General features: G+C 40.3%; 1 protein-coding gene across 3 annotated transcripts in view; it reads right to left on the bottom strand.

The window, feature by feature from the left end:
* Window positions 1–230: 230 nt before the first annotated feature.
* The window catches only part of lrrk1 (leucine-rich repeat kinase 1), a 50,503-nt gene continuing 24,449 nt past the window's right edge, over window positions 231–26,284 (bottom strand). For all 3 annotated transcript variants that reach the window (XM_066701524.1, XM_066701525.1, XM_066701526.1), the window contains 25 exons: window positions 26,077–26,214; window positions 23,911–24,023; window positions 23,447–23,517; window positions 22,709–22,838; window positions 21,597–21,709; window positions 20,879–21,093; window positions 19,986–20,150; window positions 19,219–19,391; window positions 18,842–18,953; window positions 18,397–18,556; window positions 16,951–17,227; window positions 16,302–16,473; window positions 15,524–15,693; window positions 14,695–14,834; window positions 13,558–13,807; window positions 12,198–12,367; window positions 9,422–9,619; window positions 8,871–9,148; window positions 7,606–7,800; window positions 7,001–7,152; window positions 5,798–5,915; window positions 5,253–5,369; window positions 3,391–4,241; window positions 2,520–2,621; window positions 231–1,190 (listed from right to left, as the gene is read on the bottom strand). In XM_066701524.1, the coding sequence (XP_066557621.1) occupies window positions 1,013–1,190; window positions 2,520–2,621; window positions 3,391–4,241; window positions 5,253–5,369; window positions 5,798–5,915; window positions 7,001–7,152; window positions 7,606–7,800; window positions 8,871–9,148; window positions 9,422–9,619; window positions 12,198–12,367; window positions 13,558–13,807; window positions 14,695–14,834; window positions 15,524–15,693; window positions 16,302–16,473; window positions 16,951–17,227; window positions 18,397–18,556; window positions 18,842–18,953; window positions 19,219–19,391; window positions 19,986–20,150; window positions 20,879–21,093; window positions 21,597–21,709; window positions 22,709–22,838; window positions 23,447–23,517; window positions 23,911–24,023; window positions 26,077–26,214 (4,758 nt within the window). In that variant the 3' untranslated portion in view covers window positions 231–1,012. The remainder of the gene's footprint in view (window positions 1,191–2,519; window positions 2,622–3,390; window positions 4,242–5,252; window positions 5,370–5,797; window positions 5,916–7,000; window positions 7,153–7,605; window positions 7,801–8,870; window positions 9,149–9,421; window positions 9,620–12,197; window positions 12,368–13,557; window positions 13,808–14,694; window positions 14,835–15,523; window positions 15,694–16,301; window positions 16,474–16,950; window positions 17,228–18,396; window positions 18,557–18,841; window positions 18,954–19,218; window positions 19,392–19,985; window positions 20,151–20,878; window positions 21,094–21,596; window positions 21,710–22,708; window positions 22,839–23,446; window positions 23,518–23,910; window positions 24,024–26,076; window positions 26,215–26,284) is intronic.

The following is a 26,284-nucleotide window of genomic DNA, read 5'->3' as shown; positions in this document are numbered from 1 at the left end:
TATGAGCTTCAGACACTTAATTTAACGTGGGTAAATACAGTCCCTATTTATTATTCAATAGAGAGATGACAATTACCTACTTCAAGTAGGTAGTACTACAGTTTAGCTCTGTATGAAGATATCATTTTTCATTTGCTGGATCAAATTCTGCATTGAAGAAAGCTGATTTGATTCAGTCTCATACTACTACCACCACCACCTATACTACTAATAATAATTATAATAGTCTATTTCCTGTGACCGTTTCAGGTAGATATTTATTTTCATATGTACAGTGCAGTTTAGTTTTATTTACACATGCAGATAATATCATCATATACATTTTGTATTGTACATTACACTGTAAATTCCACAACCCTTATTACTATGGACAGAATAAGCTACATACATTTTCTCTGGCACCAAAACCAAAACACTTAGTCTTTGTACATTAGAGCAGTTTCTTTTTTTAACTAAGGCTGATAATCCTTCAGCTCTCTCTTTCCTGAACTTTCTGCATACTGTAGCTCATCTTAAATATGTTGGTATACAGGGTGCTATTTAATAAAGAGAGAAACAATTTTAACTATCAATAATTTCTTAGATGCTGTATTTTCCCCAAAGTATGTATGACGGTCAAGAAGAAAACTATCATGCAATTTAATGTATTCAGTATTTAGTTTTCTGTGTTTTTCCTGAAGGCCCCGGGAAAAAAGGTCCAGTTTGAATGCAGACTGTCTCCTGCAGTCTCTGCCCCGGGGATGCAAACATACTAGTGTAGTGTGTTGTTGACGACCCCATGTCATGCAGGTAGCTTACAGAGCTGCCATCCCCAGCAGCTACACACATGGCATTGACAGGGAGCAGGCAGGGGAGGCCCGATTTTCTCCCTCCCCCGCCTCTCTCCCTCTCTCCCACCCTGTGCTGCTGATGTCAAAGTATGCTTGCCCTCTGGTTCGAACACTGAGGCCTGTCAGTCTCTATTCCCCCAAGCGTGTCGCTCACAGAGCTCCGATCCCGTGCCACACAAGAGCTACCTTCTTTTTCTCATGCTGATCTCAAGGCGGCCCAGCTCCTCGTAGGACTGGTAGAAGATTTCGAATTCTCTGGCTCCCCAGCCCCTCCAGACAGCCAGGCACCACTCCATGTTTTCGTTTCGAAAGCCACACACAACAGTGTCCTTTGCAACTACGGCAGCCTCTACCAGCATCCTAGGGAAAGACAGGGGGCATTTCACTTTTTGAACAAAAAGGAAAAAAAAAACATGTAGCGACTCTTCCTAGAATCATTAAGGCGTTACTAGGAAGCAGTTCCTTCAGAGGGCACTTGCTTCACAAACACCCTGTTTATTTGGAGTCCATGGCACAAGCCACTAAGAAACTCACTCTGAATTTAATCTGGAAAAAACCCCAAAACAAAACAAAAAGCATTTGATCTAATAAATAACTATTTTCTTTTACAATATTACCATTGTGTCTTTTTTGTTTTTAATATAAAAGGAAGCATTTCTGGATTTAATTTGGTGATTTCGTAGCTGATAAAACACTCAGTTGTGCTTGTGAAGAACACTACAGACAGAAATGACACACCCTGAGGCAGTGTAACCCGAGTAACTGTGCCAGGATATTCAGGCTCAATGAAAAAGGCCCCACCTTTAATACGATATTCAACATTTCTGTATATTAAGATTATATTTTTGTCCATTACACTCGATACATTTATAAAGATACAACAAAATGTAATGATAATTACTAATTAACAACTAATATTATTACATAATTATATATATATATATATATATATATATATATATATATATATATATATATATATATATATAAGATATGAAAGTAAATCTTCACTGAAATACCATCACTCAATCATACAGTCTCTGTAAGTGACTAAATGCTTTATAACTGCCACGATCATTTTAAAAGTAACAAATGCATTATTGAGCAGCAACACAGGTGGGTGATGATTTATGGTTCTATTAAAGGAACTGGCTTTTATAGCCATTTACAGCATAATGGTGTGAAACGCCATTGCTTAAATATGAACTTTGAACAAAAAGTCCTTTTTAAAGGAAAACAGCTGGTAGAACTTTTATAGAAATAATTACAGAGTCAACCAAGTCATTAACTACATGATGAATGATCTCTGTGTGCCTTATTGAAGCTGAATTGCTGAATCAGCAAATTAATGCATACATTTCTTTTTAACCAAGTCTGCAAACAAGGAAGACATTTGACAGGTTTGGATATGACATGACGGAAGGATCTGTAGTGTATATGGGACATCACTCAAGCAGAACCGTTACAGGATTTTAATTATTTTATGTATTTTAAGATTTTAAACTAAATCAGGAAATATGCACTCAGATTACATTACATGAAATGCTTCTAGTTCAATTAACTTAAACAATTGCTCCTGCAAGAAAAAGGAACATCATCTATAAATGTATAAGTTTGTTTTCCAATTTAAAGCAATTGATGCTGGTAGTGGCAGCGCATGGCGACACCGCGGAGTGGAGCGGGACTCACCCGTGCTGAGCGTTGATTGCTGCCTTCAGCACTGCGGTCACTCTTCCTCTCTGGACGTCCATCTGCTTCTCCAGTTCGACTACCATCACGTCCCCCCCGCTCCTGCACACACACACACACAGATTACACGGGATCCAGGCACACACTGGCAATACTACACAGCCTGCCTGCTTTATCCCAGGGCAGGCCGAGGTCAGTCCTTGAGACCTACATTTTATAAGTCTGTTTAAAGCATCACCTGCTTAAGACCTGAGGAAAGGGTCAAATTAATCCAGTTAAGACAAATAATTGGTTGAAGGGAGTAATTAAGACTCTGGCTGGAATGAGACGCAGAAGGACATGTGACCCTTGAGGGCTGGATTTGGCCACCCTCACTTTAACCAATTCCCTCCTGCAGATCTCGAACACAACAAGACCTCTCTCTGCCCTTTAAGTCTTGGTATTGCATTTGGCTATATTTCTCACATATGGGAATACAGCCAAACAAAAATGGATGTGCCACCAAGTACTTTATAAATAAATATTACAATTAACTTTGCAGTTTAGAAAGGAAAACGTTCCAGGAATAACAAGTGCATTTAGTGTCAGCATGTTTGTCCGAGATAATTATCAATGTTGACAGACAAGAATGAATGTACTCAGCTGTGTATTTGAAGGGTTTAAATATTTCTTGTACTTCTGAAAGTCAAATATGACTTGCACAGACCACAGTCCACGTACCAGAGTGTTTTTGCTGACGTTGTATCTTTAATATGGATGTAATGGCTGACATCTGAACCTCAAAAAGAGATTAGATATTCCCCATGCGCATGGCAGCGTACTGCCTGCCCTTTCGCAAACACGGACAGAATAAACAAAAAGCGGATGTTACCTTGGGATCCACAAGGTGTCCTTCACTGCCAGGACTTTCACCGCCTGCAGGTGCTCTGGGGTCTCATTCAGCAGGGGAGCATCAGTGGTCTCGGGGAGGGCAGGGTCGCCAGTCACTTCCTGCATGCGGTCCAGGTCCTCACAGTCTGTAGAGAAGGGCATGCTGCTGGAGCTGGCCAGAGAGCTCAGGACCCCCGAGCTGGACCTGTCTATGTGACACAGCTGTTGCTCAGAAGACGTCGAGGACATGGAGCAGTAGTCTGTCAAGGAGTCCTGGTGCATTATGATCTGAGTTCCTGCCTCCTCGTTGTAGATGATGGTCACATCACCAGGACTGCCTGGGTCAGGGCCCTTCTCGGGGGTGGTGGGAGAGGCAGAGATCCCCCCTCCCGGGTTCTGGATGGTGAACATGTCTCGGAGAGGGTTGGAGTCCCCGCAGTAGTACCGCGCACACAGCTGGTAGCTCGCCGCGTGGTACATGAGCAAGGTGTTGGTGTGGTCATCGACGCACCAGACGGCCTCCTCTCCCCAGCAGCCTGAATTAGAAGCTAAGGAGATCACCGTGGAAGGCGCGCTGTAAGGATCCAGACGTTTAGCTGGCCGCAGCGTCAGACAGTCGATGACGAGGATGCCGGGGCCGTTGTTGTACCAAAGCTCGGAGCCGCTCTTCACCAGCACCATGCTCGTCACGGGGTATGGCCTCTGCCGCGGGTCGTCGTCCACAATCCTGAAGAAGGACTTGTTGAGCGTGTGGGAGCAGAGGTAGGACTCTCGGTCATGGGGCATGTCATTGATCAACGTGTACACCGCTATCAGACCGTCGGCCATGCCCACAAACACCAGTGGCAGGGTCTAAGCACATAAAAGGGTGGAAAGACCATGTTTATAGGAGCCATTACATTTCACAGGACAGACATTTTCAGCAGTTCATTTAAGCAACACATCTGTAGTGCAGTCTCCTCAGTACCCATGTCTTCAAGTCTTTATGCCTGCTTTATTTTATTTATTTATTTTATCACTCTGCCAAGTCTTAAACAAAATACAGTTTTCTATTGTACTTTATATTTTGTATTTTGTTCTGAAGTTTGTACATTTTATTCTTGAGCCTGAAGGGATTTCTTAAATGCAAAACAGACAAAAAATAAACCTCTTAATGTGACTTAATTCCAAAACATTGGGACTACAAAAGGCTAACCAGTTCTCTCTCTCCTCTTTCTTTCCTTCCTTCATTGGTTTAGTATTCACCATTACTGTTTGGGTACAGCAGTTTATCAGGCCAAAGTGTTTTAAGGACGTCTAGCTGGACTTCTATGACACAGTGACTTCTGTTTTATGACCCTCACCGATGAGATACAGAAATCCACTTTTGACATTTAACTTCACTGCGACACAACTAAAGACCCAGACTATAAAGTAATAAACATCAAAGTTGTATATGTTTTGAAACATGTGCTTAAAACTATTTGTGGTGAATTGCAAAGATGGTGGAAAGTTTGGACTATAAGAGACACCTGGATAGGTCAATCTGCTTTCTAATTATCAAGATAGATACCCAGGTCAGGGGGGTGGGGAGTAGGAGGAGAGGTCATTATGGAGACTTTCCTGTAAGGGACCATAAAACCTACTTTCCCACACTGGCTGAAACACCTTTATGTGTGCAATTAAATCTGATCCAATACTGTGAGACAAAAAACAAGTTTCAGGTTTTAAAAAAGTCAGTATCAAATCAGTAAAAAAAAAAATATATATATATATATATATACACACACACACTAATGTATTCACCTAAAATAATTACGTTTTAATATCGCCACCAAAAAGCTACACTATGACTTTCAAGTAGAATTCAGGCTGGGTTATTACCTCTTCTTTTGCTGGCACTGAAAATAAGCAGGTAACTATGGCAGGGCAGGAAAGCAGTTTCTGTGGGTGACTCAGTGGACACATGTCCTTCAAACTGTAAATATAAATATTCTGGTCCTAGAAATAAAAAACACACATTTGAATTAGACCTCTGCAGTCTTTGAGACAACATTGTGCAGGCAAAAGGGCACATTCTCACACTGCAATAAAAATATTAAAAAATAATAATAATGCCAACTACTAATTGCTGAAGAGATATGGAAGGACTACTTGAATGAACTGTTAATTCATCAAATAGGCCATAACTAGATGGGATTCCAGCGTTTACAATATTAAAGAATTCAATCAACCAAAGGGGCTTTAGCAGTTGACCTTTTTGTTTTGTTCTGTTATGGATTTAAACTATACAAATAATTTGGTAGCATTTAATTCAGGCAGGAATATTAAATAAGACATGATTAGGAACAACTACTATTTTTTAAAATCTGATTTTGCATTCTGATTCCAAAACTCATGTCTTTTCATACAGAGGAGCAGAATTTCACCTCAGTTGCTGTCCAGAGAGTATTTTCTATTTTCATTTGGCAACTGAGCTTCATTCCAGGACAGGCCATTCTCAGCACTTCCATTTGGCCTTTGTCTACATTCACCACTGTGTAATTCCTGCAATAGAAAGCATTAAACAAATATAGAACGAACAAAATCTCCACTTCCACTGTGCTTCCAACAAAAACATAATTTTCACCGTTATGTGCTCTGGTTCCTTTTATATTATGTCCCAGAAAGTAAATGTTACCAAGGTTTTTTTATTTTACTGCACAGATTGTATGCCAACTGATAGGTAAGCTCTCCATTTTGTCTAACTTGCTTTTCCAAACAAAGAGTAACACTGTAGCTACATTTCAGTTTAATCATGCAGGCCTTTTGACATGGCTCTATACTGCACTGCAGAGGGCAGGACAGCTGGGTTATCAGTAGGCACAAACATCTTCCGTAACCATTACAGACAAACTCGCTCCTGTTCTTCCAATGGTTAATGAGGCCCAGACGTATCCTTCAGACATGCTCTGCTTGGCTCTGACAGCCGTTACTGAACAGTACTTTACGGAGAAGTGATAATAGGTAACAACTATGTCGAGATAAAACCTAGACTTCACTGCCCTGGAACCCTGTATTGTTGTGGTGTTCAACCAAAAACATAAATTACAGATGGTAACACTAGCCCCTCCTATAAGCATTGTGTGTGCAGATATACCATGTACTTTATGACTTTTATAAAAGTACCATCTTATTTTAACCGTGATATTCTAGGAATCCTTTGACCATTTAAAAATAAAATCTACATATGCTACAACACTGATTTTCTAACTACTTTGCCAAACTAATTTTAAACCATTCAGTTACGTACCGTCCATTTTCGATACAGTTTGTCAAGGGGAAAATAAACTTTCAAACATCTAAAATGAACAACATGACTGAAAAACCTTTTTCATCAGTAACCTTAATTGTAGGTTTCCATTACTGTTCCCCTTATTCAGGGACCTAAATAGGTTTTTACAAAAAGGCTTTTATGTGATAATAACTATGAGCAAAAGCTGCTAGAAAAAGGCAATTTAACAATCTACAGACAAGGAAAACAGGATTTTTCATGGATCTTTGAAGGGGAAAGTTTAAAAACCATGTTAGTGTTGATTACTCCAGGAGACTAAAGACCAGAGGCTCCAGCTTGAGCACATGAAAAAACAAACCTTTCGTCTTTGTCCGAGTCCCAGAATACGGCACTGTGCTCCTGCTCTGAGGACAGAAAGAGCTGGCTGTGTCTCTCGCAGGGCAGCAGGTATTTAAAGGATGGGAAACTGGGTTCCTGCATTTGCCTGAGCAAAGCCGTGGCCACGGGACGCTGTGAACAACATGTGAACAGAGAAGGTATTTAGACACAGATGGGCAGGTTATGTTTGCAATTCTGTCATGGTGAGGTGTTCCAGAGTTGTGCAACATCAACAATTTCCTGAATTTATTAATGGGGCTCAGCTCCTGCACACAGCTCTTCCTGATTGATCAAAATTAGCATCACTGGAATTTTCACTGAAGTTATTTCTGTATTTCAGATTGCTCACTGACTGCAATTATGACTTCCTCTTCAACAGCTTTTACGCTGTTAAGAACTGCCGTGTTATTTAAAGACTTGTGAATGCTCTGAGGAATTTGTATTATAATTAAACAAGTTTTTCTTGGAATGGTGTTTTTTTGTTTTTCTTGGGGTAGTGCATTAACCACCAACAGTAAGTTTTGTTTTGTTCATTAAACTATTCTGTAGGCGATTAAAAGAATACAATGATGAAATATAGCTCACTTTCTCTGGCTTGGTGTCCCAGCATTCCAGCATGAGGGCGTGCATACAGTGGAACTGCACTTCCTCTGGGCTGCCCAGCACCGGCCTGATCCCCTTGGACAGTTTCTTAGCAATCTGCAGCTGGTGCTGTCCCAGGACCGGCCTGCGCCCAGACAGCAGCTCATACAGGACCATGCCGTAAGAGAACATGTCCACCTGGGGAACACACACAAAAAGATTACTCTTTCAAAATGGCAATTATACACAGCTGTATACAAAAAGTGTAGACAAATGTAAACGTTTCAGAAGATTGGGATACACGAGACCTCAGGCTATCTTAAACAATTTATTGAGTCATATTGTCCCGTGGTCTGAAATAGCTCCAATCTCTGGTACCAGCACTGGGAGGTATACAACAGGTCAGCTGCATTTTATATGTGCGTTTGGTATATTAACAACTGTATTGATGCACAAGCGTTTTATTTACTGAACCATGCAAGTAAAATACAATATCCTTATCTCACACCAACTCACTGAACTTAAACAACAATTTTGCTGACAAAAACAAGTTATTTAACAGTGGATTAATAAACAATATTTGTTCTCCACGGCACACCACTTTTCTACTGATGAAAAATACATATAAATAGTACTTTCATGTACTGTATGCTTGTCTGCAAAATGGATTTACAAGTAGTTTAAATTGAAACTTTCAGGCTGCAGTGAATTTAATAACATGTGGGTTTACATCATTTCCACTCAGATTTTTGCTTAGATAATTGCATCACATACGTTGTTAGGTATTATATATGTAATGGTTTTACATTTACATATATTATTTGACAAAACAACCTTGTGTGAAGCATTCCTACACTTTCACATTTTTTTTTTCATTTCTAATCACTAAAATAGGGAAAAACATTTTTATATTCAGATCATGATACAACTATAGACTAGATCAGAGAAGGTAGTCAATATGCATAGCACCGCTTTTCAACCAGGGGGAAATATACTGGCATAAGTGCTTTTATTGGATCCATCATTTTCACTTGAGCATTTTGCTGCTTGAGATTTAAACCTCTATAAAAACAGATGGTGAGTGTCACTCTCTGGAGAGTGTACAGGTCTCGGGGGGGTGATCTGTCTTTCTAAAAAATGTAAAACAAAAAACACTTTTAGGGAAGTGCTACAAACAAGTCTACACACTGTAGCAGTAAATGCACAGAGTATTGGGCCTAATATAAAGGCAGCAAAACATTTTTAGTGTTCGGAATTAGATTAGGCACCTTTTCATCATACACAATCCCAGGCTTGATTTCTGGGGCCTGGTAGCCCGGTGTCCCCTCCACCCCCAGCGCCCCCTCGTGAAAAGACTGCCTGGAGATGCCATAGTCTGAGAGCTTGATGTTCATGGGGTCTGAAACCTCCAAAGACCAGACCAGGATGTTGTCGGACTTCAAGTCACAGAAGATGATGTTCTTCTTGTGCAGATAGGCCAGTCCTGCTGCAATCTGATAGGCTACTCGGTAGGTCAGCATGTGACCCAAGGGCATAAACTGAACTCCTGTGGGGAAATAAACAGGCAATAGGACAGTCTCAGGACATATTACAATCGCAGTCTTGAGTCTTGAAGACAACAAAATGGTGACACCAATCACAGTATTATAAAACTGAATGTAAGGATACTGACATCTTTGTCAAGGTGCGCAATTGTGAGGTAACAGGCATAAAACGACAAATCAGGTAAAAAAGAATTCTACAATATATAATTTTGTAATGAATTCTGCTTTGGAAGAGATGTTAGTATCTGACAGGATTTCCACGGCAGCACTCTCACCTTTCGCCCGCTCCTCCAGCACGGTGTTGAGGCTGCTTAAGGGGGCCAGCTGCAGCGCGAAGCACAGGGGGTGGATGCTGATGCCGATCAGGGCCACAATGCAGGGGTGCTGCAGGGAATGGAGCATGCTGGCTTCCTGCCGGAAATCGGAGAAGTTCTTCAAAGCATCCATAGCCTGCAAGTGTTTCACCATGGAATCTGAACCAGAAAGAGACCAACGTTAACACACAGCACAGTGATACCAACGGTCTTTCGTGACATTTCCCAATTCCCTATGGCAACATGTTTCTTCACCGCCTGATTTCATGTATTTCATGCCATGCACTGCTCCATCCTCTTCAATGAGAAAAAAACAAAAAAACAAACAAAGGTGATATAATTTCCCTTCAATAAACCCACTGTGTATTTATTCAAGTAAATATTGCATAATCACACATACTTTCTGCAGCTAAGCCAACTTTTGTAAAAACTTGGGCTAAAGCAAAATTCACATAAAATGAAATCCAACCAACCTAAAGGAGACTTTTTACACACTGAAGGCTTGTTATAGCCTTGATAAGAACCGAAAAACCAGGGGGGGGGACATTTCTTCCTAAAAACACAGATTAAAAGCCATGAAATATAACCACAATGTGACTACACTGATTTACAAGTCCAACAAACTTAATGACTTCATTGAAGAAAAAAATAAAAAAATCTTTGCAGAGATCATGCAGAGCTGCTATAAACTCTGTGAAGGAGTTTTAAGTTACTGTTGAGCTGTATGAAAAGAATGCCCTAAGTGCTTTCTTTTTTTTTGTAGATTTATACTGCCTTTTCCATGGTTTTTTTGTCTAAAACAAAATAGGATAAAAAATATTCTCAAACACTGGTTTCTTTCACATTTAGGAGGCTCAATGTTACACGCTGCCACCTCCATCCCTAACCTCAGAAGGCACTGTGTGAGACAGCTCAGACGATGCCAAATAATCCTGAAGTCTTTCCACATGTCACTCGCTACAGCTGGCCAAGAACATAACACTGCAAAACCAACAGCCGTTTTCCTTTTAAGTGAAATCTTTTCCTGTTTCTTGCCAAATATTTATGCCCTTGCAAAGAGGTTAGAAGCTAAACTCCAGACAGAGTTTCGTATATCACAATCTCTTGTGAGCATTTGGGGGTAGGTCTACAGCTGGTTAATGTCTGTTAGACACTATGCTTCCCATCTCATTCAATATAATTTACAGTGTGCAGCTCATTTAGAAAGATACTTTGCAGAAATGGCAAATGGTGATAAGTACATTAAATGCAATTGACAATACTGTACAGAATAAAACAATCTGCAGGACAGTATTAAATTTCTGACAGTAGATCTGTTAAATAGATGTGTGTAAAGTGGCTTCATATTTATGGAATAAAACTAGCAGATTCAGCAACACATTTGAGATCTATAAACTAGCAACTACAGACTCACATCATATAATCTGGATGGAAAGTGTTAACTGTGCCATAATTGATACACAGAGTGGTTAAAAAGGCCTGTAGAAAACACATTGTGGCAATGGTACAATGCCAGCTATTACACCTACAAAACAAAAACATCCACAACACAAAATGTGTTTTACTCAATATGACTCCTTTCAGTACCAATCAGACAACACTCATCAATGTTCTTAGAGCCAATTGTGAAGAAATACACTAGAATGAAGACTCGGTGTATGTGTATACTGTAGTATACAAAGGAGAAGGGAAAAACAGCACCTTCTATAAACAAGGTCTGCTGCACCCTATTATTAATCTACAGGATAAAAGAACAGGTGTCTCTGTGGGTTTACATTACTTTAATAACAACTGCTTTTAACTAAAACATTAAATACTACCCTGGCCATAAGAGTCTTGTAAAAACATGTGCTGTATTTATTACAAAGAGGACCTTGCAATCTGCATAATGCTTACACAATCACAGGCCTATGTCTTTGAGCTGCAAATAAGGTTTCTAAAACAAAACGTAGGATAAGGATAGCAATTTACTGACATTTTTCTATCTATCAATCTATGCGAGACTGTTTGAATTGATAGGCAAAAGTAAATGGCCTTAATGGCCAGTACACATGCTGCTCAAGTTATTGTGGACTCTTAAGCCCCTACCACAGGTAAATAACTACTCACAATAGAAAAGCACATTTGAAAACCTGTATAGTAAGGTGAAAGCTATACAAATATACATATATTTATTTCATGATTTAATGGGCATGAAAATTAGAAGCATCTCTGATCAGAGAACAAACCAACCCACAACAGCACAAGGAAAGAGAGGGATGCTGAAACCTACATGCAATAGAAGAGAAACTTGAATGTGTGCCTATAAAGGTAAGCAGTGAGCGTGCTGCATTGCAGCATGGGGCTATGTATAAAACTAGCCAAAGATGTCTCAGCCCAATGGGAGCTCAGTTTCAAGAGATAACATATTTGTTCTACCTAGGCACATCCTGTATTTTGTGGTGGTGGGAAGTTGTAAAAAATGGCCAAACGTCAGTTTCATGGCCTATGATAAAGGACACATGTTAGCGGGTGTAGCGATGTCACTCACACCTTACTAGTAACATTTCCACAACGTTCCACTGAATCAGGCAGGCTTTGATCACCATAAGCAGAAGCCTCAGATTCAGATTCAGTGGTTGAATTGCCAGCAGCTGCGAGACTCAGTGTGTGTCGATCCTCAGAGAGCATTTCCATTCATGCTGAGGGCTTCCGACGCGAACTCTGACCCCTCTCCGGAATTTCTCGGTGCTCTGACCTGTGCTGGAGTCCAGCGACTGCTGCCGGCACTTCTTGAACTTGAAACGCTTCACTGCTACAGCCTGGCCCTTGTATTTGGCCTTGTAGATCACAGTGCCACTGCCCCCCTGGCCCAGGATGTTGTCATCCTCCTCACTGTATTGCAGGTCACTGTTGTCCAGAAACAGCCTGGAAAAAAGCATTGCTTACATTAGAACCACACCCACACAAAAAATATGACTAAATGTTGCTTGTTTTGAAAACATTTGCATATTATTATTACTTGATTTCTTAGTAGACATATTGTTACTATAATCATCACTTAAGATCTGATTTTTAAAGTTGGGTCAGTATTAGGGAATCATAAAGAACACTTCTGCATTTTAAAAGAAAACTAACCATGTAAAGTTTTTTTCTTTTGAGATCGGATTTAAAAATAAATCTATTTTAATCACCAAAGACGGCTGTTGTTGATGCTGACTTTCTCAGAGTTCCGCTAATTTTCACAAATCTTTCCTTAATTTCCATGAATTAGAGTGTGTTTGTAAGAATGCATAAATATTATGAGTCTGCATGTAATCCCTTATTTTAAATACCCTCAGCCCTTTAAAATGTTATTACTATCGTCCCATGTAAAACGTGCCAAAATGCAATAATACAGTAGGCGTTTCTTACATCTGAACAGATGTCCTTTGTTTTGCTTCAGAGTTGTATATTAAAGAAATAACTTCATTTAGAACTGTGCATTAAAAATGTTTGTATCAGATGTCCATTTTGTGAAATCACTGTCAACAATGACGCAAAATAACCATGTTTAATTTACCTCCATGTTCCCAAAGCCACCCTGTCAACTCCACTTCCCACTAATAGCCCAAGCAAGCTGGAGAAGCATGCGTATTAGTGCTCCCAAAAATATATTTGCACATTTTACATTCACTATTAACTTTTAACCAAAACCCGTCATTGAAAACTTCAAACACATACACCCACACACGCATTAAACTTTATAAAGCAAGGCCAATCACTTAAAAAGGCCACAACACTGTATTAAGTCATTGGCCATGAAGGATTCAACCATGTCCAAAAAAGCACAGATGCATTATTTCACACCTGACTAGGCTCAGCAACAAACCCAACAGAGACAGCTGATGAGCAGGCAATTTAACAAATGTATATTCACAAAACAGAGCAAATAAAACATTATTCTAATCAAGGATGAGTATCAGAGAGAACAAGAGCAAAAATAAATCTTGCTTTGGCAAAATCCACACATTCATAGTGTCCTACACTTCCCCCACACCGCCCCAGGCATTTACTTCCTGGTTCCTGGTCCAGAACCCCAACAGACAGAGGAAAGGAGCAGGAGGGAGGTGACGTACCGGGCAGGGAAGTCCGTCATGAAGAGTTCAGGGACCAGCTCCTGCAGAGGCACTGGCTGGCCAGGGTGGTTTGGACAGACGATGTGCTCCTGCTCCATGGCCGCCATCACGCACTTCTCCATGTTGAAGAAATGGACACTCTGGGCCTTTCCAGGAGGCACCTCCTCTTCCTTCGTCGCCGAAGGACAGTAAGGGCAGGGAGCGTACTGTTCGATCAGCATGGTGCCATCATTCTCACTGGCTGTGAGGGCTAGTCAGGGAAAAAAAACATATCAAACAGAGCCATTTTCCAAAGGTGCACAACAGCCCAATGTCACCATTGGAAAGACTGTACTGTACTAAAACCGCAGATGCAGGCTTTAGAGAGAAAATTCAAATCGAGCGATCAAAAGGAAACAACATGTGGCCAACAAATTATATTTCAAAGCTATACATAAAGTGCTTGCATTTAAAACAAGGATAAAATACAAAAAACCAACAGGATGATTTACAAAGAACAGAAAAGAGCACTGTAGTCCACAGAGCACAACAGGCTAGTGCTTATAAAGATGACATTATATTCCACTGCCCCAGAGTTCTGTCCACAGAATGAAAAGAAACATACAATTATTAGCAGAAACACATTTAAATTATTTTGTAGTCTCTCTCTAACAGTTGAAGTCCCAAGACCAGTGTATGAAGTCACACAGAAAGGGGAGCTGAATTAATCCTGACGTTGGCCTTAATTGTGGCCGAGGTGTGGCCAAATCCGGCTCCTGAACACTGCTACCTCTGTTGTAACGGGCTACTGTATGACTCAGCCTTATTCCTGGTTTTCCACTAGTTTGTCACAATACTAATGCCAATATTCTGCTGGGGCACCTGCTTGAATTTCTAACATGCTGAGACTGAAAGGCAGCAAATAATGGCCCATAACGGTTTGACTGATGTTGTAAACAAGTCTGGATCGTTCATGCTCTCACACGCGAGGGCTTCACCTTATGAAATGAATAGATCAGAGAGTATTAATTCCTCTGTGATCCCTACCGAGACGGGACTTGATGCCTTTGTCGATAAAGCGGCCAGTGAGATGACCGCTGGGGACAGGCAGCCTCTGTCTGCGAGGTGTAATGCAGTGGAATTAATGAACTCACTCACCAGGAAACCACTGATCTATCAGGGAATTGACATGGTCAGTGATAAAGGCCATAGCAGAGAAGTCTCTCATTTCTGACTGGCAGATGATTTTAATCCCCCCACTCTTCTTCTTCTTCCAGTTCAGGTCTGAAGACTCAACGCTGTGAAATGAACACACACACTGCAGTAACTGCACTTGGACTGAGTACCACACTGATGTCTACCATTAATGGACGCTACAGTCTGTGTTAACATTAAACAGGATCCTCTATATTTCAGACCTTGATTTATCTGGCAGAAAGTACAGTGGAATTAAAGGAATCTTTCATTTTCCTTGACTTCCTTGACTACTGCCCAACTAACAGGTTACATGTCAGCTTCCTTAAAAGTAATGACTGTTAATTAGAGGTTTGTCATGATGATGAAACGCTAATGGGCCACATAATGGAGAAGTTGGTATAAAAGGTTACTATTTATTCTGGTGATTTGGGGATGAATTAAACTCAATGTGATGAATTAATCACTGCAGTCTGGAACAATGCCTTGTGGGTGAGGTAAGCAGTGCCACACCTTTAGTTTTCTTTAAATACAAATTCAATGGAATATTAAATTACTTCGAAACGGTATGTCTGTTGTGATGCAGTTTCTGCATACCTTTCTGTATGGTTAATTTTCATTAAATGCTTGTCAAGCTAGATACCCTTCCAACGAAATAAATATATACACCCTTCCTGAAGATGCTGTTCAAAGGTGTAAAAACATACACACCTACCAACCACTTACAATGTATACAGTTATATTATATTAAGGTATTCTGTGATTTACAGGGCACCAAAAGCTTCACACTGACCTTAAGTAACCTCCGTCAAAAGTAACGAGCAGTCCCTCCTTCCAGTAGATAGTCTGGCTTCTTCTGACTCTAAATGTGCTGCATCGGTTTCTCTGCTGATTGCCAGCAAAACTATATATTATAGTCTTCCTGCATCTAACATTCTTTGAGGTCTTCTTGTTCTCAAATGACTGAAATGAAGCCGAAAATCACCTTTACTTACAAACACCCTGAAACCCTGAATTGTACTTCATACAATCCAGCCAGATTGATTCTTCCCGACTGTGAAATGTAGAAGGTTAACAACAGTATTGAGTTTTCATTGTGTTTCTCACAGTGAGTACATCTCTAAGGATGCTATAAATTTCATCAACTGAAATTAGGCAAGGAAGACAAGCAATCTATATTCTCTAATGAATCATCTGTACACATTTTTCAGAGAAATTATTTTGTTTTTATTTCCATTGCGTTATACAGAGAAAAGCGCTACATTGGTATTCATCGAGTGCATGTGCTTGTGTGGATCAATTTGATTATGAGCAATTCAAAGACACCTTGACGCAGGCTTGCTTGAGCTTCTTTTGCATAATAAGGTTTATGAACCAGAAAGCAGCAAATGGTGCGAATCACAAAGTTCTCATTTCGCCAATACATCAGGCAGTCTCATCATTGTTCATTTAATTGAAGCTTTTGCGTTTTGTCAACCACCTCATTGTAGGCCTTGATCCTTTTACAGCTGTTAAGTAGGATATTACAGAATATTTACATTATACATTTTCAGTTTCCAGAGTCTGTGTACCTGCAGGTCCATCTCTGTGAGGCTGATTAACATCCTGGCGATGAAGCGCTCCCAGAATCCAGCCGGGACGAAACTCATCTTGAAGAGCCTCTGGATGGTGTTAGTTGTTTGATGGCGAAAACCATGAATATCCAGTGCAGGTTTGGGAGGCAGTAGATGAGGTAGCAGGTAACTGCAAGACAGACAGTGGAGCAGTGTTTACAGCTAGGCCTGCTACAGTCGCATTTAAATCACATTTCCCCTGACTGCTAAGTTTCTCAGATTGCTTGCGTAATATGGTCTACCTTATGGTGAGATACACCCCTTATAGCCAGACAGATCCAGCTTGAGTATACTCAGACAGCTGGTTTAACAGTCCTTGATTACCACTAGTCTTGGACAAACTTGCATAAGTCAATTGAGCAAGTCTTAATCTAGATCAATGAAACCTGGCCAAAAATGTATTTGTTTACCTCAATGAGACTACAATCCCTTATTCATTTTTGTGGTAAAATAGAATTATCCCACATTGTCAAGTTGAGTTATGGATTCTATACATTCAAGATATTGTTGAGATTTCAATTTCAAGAGAGTTAAGAAAAACATTGAATCCGTTTCCAGATTTGGCGTAAGAAGGAGTTTGTATTTTGTTTCCTTTGTAAATGCTCACCTGTCACTGGCAACTGGAAGTGCAATTTCAAATTTGGCCAGGAACTGGAAGTACTGCTCCTCATTTTGCTCAGTGAAGCCAGTGCCCACCAGTAGCATGCGCAGGTCTTCAGCCTTGATGACTCCATTCCTGGCCACAGACTTGGAGCTCTTGATGTGGATGATCCGCTCCAGGCACTCCGATAGCCACACCGCATCCAAGAAGTAGAGTTTGCACAGCCCGTGACTGGTGTCTGGGAAATGCAGCAATGTGCCTGTCTCGATCAGGAAACTGATGGCTGACACAAAGACAAAGCCATGATGAGAATGGTTATTATATTCAATTTCAATTTATTGCTGTGTTTTATGTAAATCTTTAAATGATGGCTGACTGGGTATTACTGGGGAGAGCGGAGGGAGGAAGGGATTACCCCATGCACTGTAAAAGGCTGGGAGCTATAACCTTCCTTTTCTTGGGGGGGGGAATGAATGACAGCTAACAAGAGTAGCAAGCTAGCAAACTAAATCCTACAATTAGAATTAGGAATACTTGTTACTATTATTTTATTGTGATATATTTATTTTGATTTCCCCTATGCATCATTTCCCTTCACTCTTAATAATGCCTGCACTATCTAGGATATAGGACTTGTGTAAAGGTGTGTAAAGGAATTTGAACAGGATTTCTTGTTTAGATTTGCTTCCTGCAAAAACACACACTGTTTATGACGAACATGGAGTTTTAGGAGCTACTGTGTTGATATTTCTTTAGCTTCATGAAGGTCCAACAGTAACCTTGGCCGGTGATGCACTCCCAGTTTAAATGGAGTGCATTGGAGTGTAGAGTTCTCTTTTTATTGAGTGACACAGCCTGAAAGGCATCTTTTAAAGTTCAGACGACTAACATCAGGATTCATGTAATGTTAGGAGGGGGGACTGTAGAGCTGTGGGTTATAAAACATTCATTCATTTCCAAGATGCGTTTCATTAAACCACTTACCATGACTGTCTTTCACTCTGACATTAGTTAATTTAATTTTCATAATTTCCATTTATTGAAGTCTCAGTTGTGTCCTTTTTCATTACAGAAGATGGACACGCTGTGAAAAATGCTGAAATTAATTCCCTGACCCCTGTTCAGTGCAGGGAAACTATTTTAAGAAAACTGTACTTTCAGAACTATAAATTCACTTTTTTTTACTGCCACACCATTTATTGGTTAACTCCTTTCACCTTGAGTACACTTAGGCCAACTCTAAACACCAGTGCTTTAGTGTAAGATATATGTTTATGTACTTTTGCAAACCACTGAAACCACAAACTATTTGGACTACGAATAATTGCGATGTATAGTGCCTCATTGCCCATGCAGTGACCGTAACTCCTGTGTGTTCTGGAATAGAAAGTGTCCTGTAAAACAAATCAGACTGAGGTGATTGGACTCAATCCTGAGGGAGGCTGCACCTACCCAACTGCAGGTCTTCGTAGTCTTTGATATCACTGTTGGGATTCAGCTCAATGACCTGCTCCAGCTGGAGGTCGGTCAGATAATGTACCTCGTCGGCAGAGTCCCTTCGGTGTCGCTCTGCAATCACAGCGTCTTGCAGGAGGAGATAACTTTTGGGAATCTGCAGAATAAACAATGAGTTTATTGTCAGCATCAGATTAGACACATGGCATTCACACAGAGTATGTGTGTATGTACATAGGTATTTATTATACTTGGCTTGTTTATTAAGGTGCCACAAATCTGGCAGATGATTCACTAGTAAAGAGAGGCAGAAGCAATACAAATATTAATAAGAATAATATTTTTAACACTTTTGTTTGTCTATGGACAAACAAAGAAACCTTGTACAGAATGAAAACTTCATGGACCCCTACATGGGACGTGGCCTGGAGGATCCACTCACCAGCCTCCCCACCAGTTTCTGGGAGCTTGTTGTGTCCTTCATAGAGCAAGAGACGTGAAATATCAGCCTTCGCAGTCCATCTAGTCCTTCCAGGGTTTTACAAGACACTTCACTTAAAAAAAAAAAAAAAAAGGGCGGGAGGGAGGGGAGAGTCCTTTAAAATGTCTAAAATGTTTACATCCTTTGTTCTAGTCTGAGCTAAACCTTGGAGGTAATTCCAAGAAAACATTAATCTCTCTTGATTGACAGCAGTTTAAATTCTTTCACTTTATAAACTTTAAAAAAGAAACACCAACCAAGCAATGATAATCTGTCTTCATATAAGCCTAACCTGAATTGCCCATTGCATTTTTACAAGAACATAATGGAGTACTGACTGCAGGTGTTTCCAGGTAATGTCAGGGTAACCGGTTGCCCTGGCGCCAGAGGGAGAGCGGCAGAGTGCCAGGATGTAGGCGCGCAGGGTGGCGATCCTCTCTGTGCGGAACTTGGACTCGATGAGGTCCAGGTGGGTGCCCACCACAATCACAGCGGCATTCGGGGCACGGGCCTGGGAAGCACACAGCCACAGTGGGTATTAGAGGCTTGCAGGCACGGAGTCAGCACGGTGGCTATAAAAGCTGTGATAAGTTTCTGATAAACCAGCTGGCTTTTTCTGCTCATTTATCATTATTGGATTTCTGCCTTCTGGTCTAAAATTAAAAATGAAGGACCTCACATTCCAAGGGGTTATTCAAAAACTGCAGCTTAACCCCCCAACCTTATAATGGAAAAAATGCAAAGAAGAGATGACTTTTGATCCCCATTATGATATTACCACATAGCTCAATTATGACTGACTGTTCAGGTGGATGGCGTGAAACTATGTGACACTATGTGGCTCAACCTGCTTTCGGTGATGCATTCTTTACATGAAGGTAACCAAGCATGTAAATGCATCTGCTTAGCAAATGCTGTACGATACCTCCCACCCACAATGGCCGGCTATATCCCCGGCAGGACAACTTTAGGGTAGCTGTCATGGGTCGGTTGCTGCCCCAGGTTCACTGCTCAGGACCAGAGATGGGAAGGAACGGGCTTGATGAAGAACAGAACACTGATAAAAAAAGGCTCCTCCGAGAGATGCAGTGGCCTCTTTCCTTACCTCAATATTTAATAACCAGGACTGCAGGTTAGCCACAGCCTCCTCCCCCAGAGCCAGGTTCCATATGACTACATACAGAGCCTTGTCCGTGAAGAAACACTGATTGACTGTGGACATGCTGGCAGGGCCTCCGATGTCCCACACATTGAACTCCACTGAATCCGTCTATTCACACAAGATAAGAACAAACCGCTGTGTAATCCACAAATAATGCTCTCACTGTCTCCATTACTTACAGATCTGGGAGCTAATTATAAACTGGCACAGCAATGTGTATGTTTGGGGCCCTCTGCATTACTTCTGTAGCTTAACCAATTAACCCTTTGCTTTAGAAGATGATTTCAGATTCCCTAGCAAGGTTCATTAAGCTGTTAAGCGATATTTTTTGGAGACTGTCTTTTAAAAACGATTAATTAAATACTGGCACATTGTGATCAACTGTGGTTATTAAAAATCAAGTATTGGTTAATAAATATCAAAGATTAATAATGTATATACTGTGCAACAACAACAAGTCAAACTCCCTAGTCGTTTGACTCAAGACAGACAGGAAGCTGAGGAGTCACTGAGGAGAATGCAAATCGTCGTTTTTACTTTGGCACAGTCGCAAAACTACTGTGAATGAACATGCTTGTCTTCATATAGCATCTTACATGATTATGATTTATTTGGTAAAACCTCAAACAAGCCATTTATATAAAAATCATGATTAAGCTTGACTAAAATCTTGTTACCCAAGAGTGTTCATTTGAATGAGTGAATGGTAACAGTAAATAACAGCAGTCGGTGCCAAAAAAGTATATTAGAACGTATGACAGCATATTAATTTTGCTTTAACTGTTACTACATCTCATTTAGAGATGTAATTACGGAGTCAATAAATAGAGTCTCACACTGGCTTTGACTCCACTGGGTCTCTCCAGCTCCCATGTGGAGGTCCTGATGCTGCACTCCGAGGGCAAGAACTGGGACACTTTGCCCGTCTGCAGACTCTCCATCAAGGTGGTCTTGCCCTGCCGAGGAGGTCCCACCACGATCATCTTCAGACGCTTGCATTTCTCAGCCTTCCGCAGATGAGCTCTCAGGAAGCCCAGGACAGCAGCAGGACCTGGCAGAGGGGAGGGCAGACCAAATCAGCAGTTACAGACACCAAATATTGTGGAAACAGAAGAGCGAAAAATAAAATATAGCTGATATGAGACTATACAGCAATGTGTTTTCTGTCATGCATACGGTCAGCTTTCAGTTTTGGCAGGAGCCCTTATTACGTACGCTTCATATAAAATAAATAAAAGCTGAACAAAATGAGTTAACAGTGGTATTTTATTCATATGTGGAGTTGAGAAATATAATGGAAACAGAGAAAGCAGACCAACTGACTAAGTTGTTCCTCAGTGGGAGAGACCATTTGAAATGTCTTGGCTGATGCCTAGTGTTTGATAAGAGTTTATAAGGATTGAGGTGGGAGCAGACAGAAACCCTAGAAGTTATTATTATTATTATTATTATTATTATTATTATTATTATTATTATTATTTATTTCTTAGCAGACACCCTTATCCAGGGAACCAATTGGAATTGTGTTCACCTTCTTTGGGATTTCAACATTACCTTCTTTCCTGATTTCAGCTGGGACATTAGTGATGTTCAGGTCCTCGATATCAAGCTGCCAGAGATTGGACAGCTGCCCCAGCTCAGAAGGCAACTCGCGGATACCAGGATTACTGCACACAGAATGACAAAGTGCCTTATCAGTCAACAGCTATGTTCCAACAAGAACACTTTACGCCCCACGCATCTGTGTGCAGATCTGGGCAATATCACCTATACTGAACAGCTAGAGAGATTTATGTCATTATAAGTAATGCATATATTCTATAATTGGCAAAATGTGTACAGCTTCATTCTTCCACTGAGAGCTATATGCAGCTGCGATTTATAAATCAACCTTGCAGCCGTCATTAAGACTCAAGTAATAAGATCTCTAATATCAAACACAGAGAGAAGAAGAGCACCAAGATTAATTTTCCTCAGTAGAAAAAGTAAACCGAAAACTTCAGACCAATTCAATCTTCTTGATTCATCTCCAAATGGAGAACAGCATTAGTAAAATCAGTGTGCATTCTCTCATAACAGAATAGAACAGACAATTATAAAATAGGCAGCAATCTTCCCCTGTACAGCAGGTTAAACAGCCTTGAGAGGGACGGATTTGAAATTAACTCTTCAAATATCCGCTAATGTGACCAATTGAAATGCCATTGTTGAAAGAGAAAAGCAAAGATCTGAATTTTTCAATGTGATTCAACATGTTGAGCTTGATACTTTTGATATTGATATTTTTCCCCACACTGTTCCTATTATGTCACTATAGTTGAACTGTACAAAATCACCATATTCCACTTTCCTTTGATCTCAGATTGGTTTAAATAAATTAAACCAATACAAGTGTATAAAATGCTAACTGTGCAAAAAAAAAAAAACTTTAAACGGTAACAGCAGCTCTTTTACCAGAAACCACTGGTACTGCGCATTTCCAAAATCTTTTATCATGTTTCCAGGGCAGTCATAGAAAAATAAATCCAGCAGCTCCACTTTTGGTTTTAGAAAATGTATACATAAATTGTTCATAATTGAAACGCCACATGGCCATCTCCACAGAAAACAGCTGAAAACAGTGGATCAATGTGATATCTTTCTGCTAGGCTGTCAGGGCTACTTACTTAGACAGATAGAGCTCGGTGAGGTTTCTCAAATTGAACACTGACTGTGGCACCGACTCCAGCTGATTGTCATTCAGAAAAAGAACTTCCAAACAATGCCGCAAAATGCCAGGGAATTCTATGGAATATACTGAGGAAAAAAAGCACACAAACACAGAGGATACATCAGTATCAGCATCCATGGAAATTAAGGGTACATGGCCAGAAACACCAGAGCTCACATACGTGTTTTATGAGGAAAGGAGAACATTCCCTTCAGAGGGAAACATGGCTATGTCAGGGGAGTTTCTCAATACATGTGAGCAGAGGATTAAAACCTTTACTTCTCACTGTGGATATTGGTTTTAAGCAATTGTGTAAAGAAGAAAGGGTAGATTATAAGAAACAGATCCCACCTAAGAGAAAAATGTTTCAATGGTAAAAATGTGTACTTTGTAATTTCTGTAATAACTAACTTTAAGTAGTTAAGATGATTAAAAGTAAACTAAAGTAAACGCTTTATGAAGCAATAAGCTTCTTAAATACATTACATTTTGAATATATAAGGAATGCTGCAGAACAGGAAATATATGGGAACAATTTGTTTCCTAGAACCTGCTAATAATGGTGTGCTTTGGATTAACTGGTTTCGGAATCTGACAGTTAAGGACACTCCTTTAAATCATTAACATCAACGCTGCCTTCAAACCCCTACAACTGACAGTGCTTTGAGGGAAGGTCAATACAGTCCCACGGTACCTGGGTCTGGGTCCCTCCGGTTCCATGTGGTGAAGAAAGCCAGCCTTCTAGACTTGGTCCCCTCATCAGACCTGTAAGGCAGAGATAAATAGCAGGCCTCAAAAAAAGCTCTCCCTAAAAGACTTTTGTAGAACAGAAAATTCTGATAGGATTTGCCCAAATAACCACTATTCTGCTCACCTATTCAAAGCATTTAATTGTATCAAGTGTGTTTGGTCTGCTAAACAGATTAAAATGTGAGGTCACAGTGTCAAATATGTGTCGAATTACAGCATAATTCTTAGAAAATTAACAGGGGAGATTTAAACTTCTGGGAACATTTCAAGATCATTAATCGTTTGCTGTAAGAAAGACATCTCTTGTTTAAAGGCGAAAATATCTAATCTTTCAATCACTGAAATCGAAATACAGACAGATGGGAAAGGGAGAGCAGAGACTGAAGCATTGATTAATGTGTGACCTACTTCCCCAGTTGATTTCTGGAAAGATCGAGTGTTTTCAGCTGAGAACATTTCCATTTATTTGGCATAGGGAGGGCAGATAGCTGATTACCACACAACTTTAATGAAACAAGTCCCTGGCAGAAAAATAGAGATACACATTACTTCCTTCAGCAAAGTGACAGTATCGGTTGAGTAATACATTCACCTGACCTGTATATAATTATACAGTAATGCCAGTGGGTCTTGATATGAAATTGAACAAACAAACAAAATATTAATATTCCACAAATTAAATTAAAATGTTTGCTTGTGAAATTAAAACCCATGAAAATTCCACAAAAATAAAGTACTAAACATTCTTCATACGCAAGATGTTAAACATGACAGTTTCAATTACAATTACAGTGGGGGAAAAAAGTATTTGATCCCCTGCTGATTTTGTACGTTTGCCCACTGACAAAGAAATAATCAGTCTATAATTTTAATGGTAGGTGTATTTTAACAGTGAGAGACAGAATAACAACATAAAAATCCAGAAAAACGCATTTCAAAAAAGTTATAAAGTGATTTGCATGTTAATGAGGGAAATAAGTATTTGACCCCTTCGACTTAGTACTTGGTGGCAAAACCCTTGTTGGCAATCACAGAGGTCAGACGTTTCTTGTAGTTGGCCACCAGGTTTGCACACATCTCAGGAGGGATTTTGTCCCACTCCTCTTTGCAGATCCTCTCCAAGTCATTAAGGTTTCGAGGCTGACGTTTGGCAACTCGAACCTTCAGCTCCCTCCACAGATTTTCTATGGGATTAAGGTCTAGAGACTGGCTAGGCCACTCCAGGACCTTAATGTGCTTCTTCTTGAGCCACTCCTTTGTTGCCTTGGCTGTGTGTTTTGGGTCATTGTCATGCTGGAATACCCATCCACGACCCATTTTCAATGCCTTGGCTGAGGGAAGGAGGTTCTCACCCAAGATTTGACGGTACATGGCCCCGTCCATCGTCCCTTTGATGCGGTGCAGTTGTCCTGTCCCCTTAGCAGAAAAACACCCCCAAAGCATAATGTTTCCACCTCCATGTTTGACGGTGGGGATGCTGTTCTTGGGGTCATTCCTCCTCCTCCAAAAATGGCGAGTTTGAGTTGATGCCAAAGAGCTCGATTTTGGTCTCATCTGACCATAACACTTTCACCCAGTTCTCCTGACTCATTCAGATGTTCATTGGCAAACTTCAGACGGGCCTGTAAATGTGCTTTCTTGAGCAGGGGGACCTTGCGGGTGCTGCAGGATTTCAGTCCTTCACGGCGTAGTGTGTTACCAATTGTTTTCTTGGTGACTATGGTCCCAGCTACCTTGAGATCATTAACAAGATCCTCCCGTGTAGTTCTGGGCTGATTCCCCACCGTTCTCATGATCATTGAAACTCCACGAGGTGAGATCTTGCATGGAGCCCCAGACCGAGGGAGACTGACAGTTATTTTGTTTCTTCCATTTGCGAATAATTGCACCAACTGTTGTCACCTTCTCACCAAGCTGCTTGGCGATGGTCTTGTAGCCCATTCCAGCCTTGTGTAGGTCTACAATCTTGTCCCTGACATCCTTGGACAGCTCTTTGGTCTTGGCCATGGTGGAGAGTTTGGAATCTGATTGATTGATTGCTTCTGTGGACAGATGTCTTTTATTCAGGTAACAAGCTGAGATTAGGCGCATTCCCTTTAAGAGAGTGATAGGGGATCAAATACTTATTTCCCTCATTAACATGCAAATCAATTTATAACTTTTTTGAAATGCGTTTTTCTGGATTTTGTTTTGTTGTTATTCTGTTTCTCACTGTTAAAATACACCTACCATTAAAATTATAGATTGATCATTTCTTTGTCAGTGGGCAAACGTACAAAATCAGCAGGGGATCAAATATTTAATCATACAGTGAGGGAAAAAAGTAAGAAAACTTACTTCATTATTTATAGTCTAAACACAATTATAACAATGTTTAACACTAACTACTGTGTAAAAAAATATGAAATATGATACTCGCAACCATGCTGTATTGAGGTGGTTTCTTTAGTAAGAGCGCCATCTTGTGGAAAACTGAGCTCATGAAGAAAGCAGACGTCCCACTGAATTACAAGGTTAAAGCCTAGCTTGAAAGAAAATGTTCAATCGCAACACATCACGTCTGTTTAGAATTACCTCTAGTTGAAATATATACGATGGCAACTCCTTAAGAGCATTGTCAGAGAAGTCCACTTCTTTCAGATGATTCTTCCAGAAGATGGAAATAGTGTTTGGGAGGCTCTCGAGGCAGTTAGAGGATGCTTTCAAATATTTCTGCAGATTATAAGTCAAAAGATAGAATAGCATTAATAAACAACATGTTAAAATATTCATTTATTCCCAA

Source organism: Amia ocellicauda, chromosome 4, assembly GCF_036373705.1.
Source record: "Amia ocellicauda isolate fAmiCal2 chromosome 4, fAmiCal2.hap1, whole genome shotgun sequence".
NCBI lineage: Eukaryota > Metazoa > Chordata > Actinopteri > Amiiformes > Amiidae > Amia > Amia ocellicauda.
Note: the sequence above shows the minus strand (reverse complement) of the source record. Positions and strands in the feature narration are given on the sequence as shown.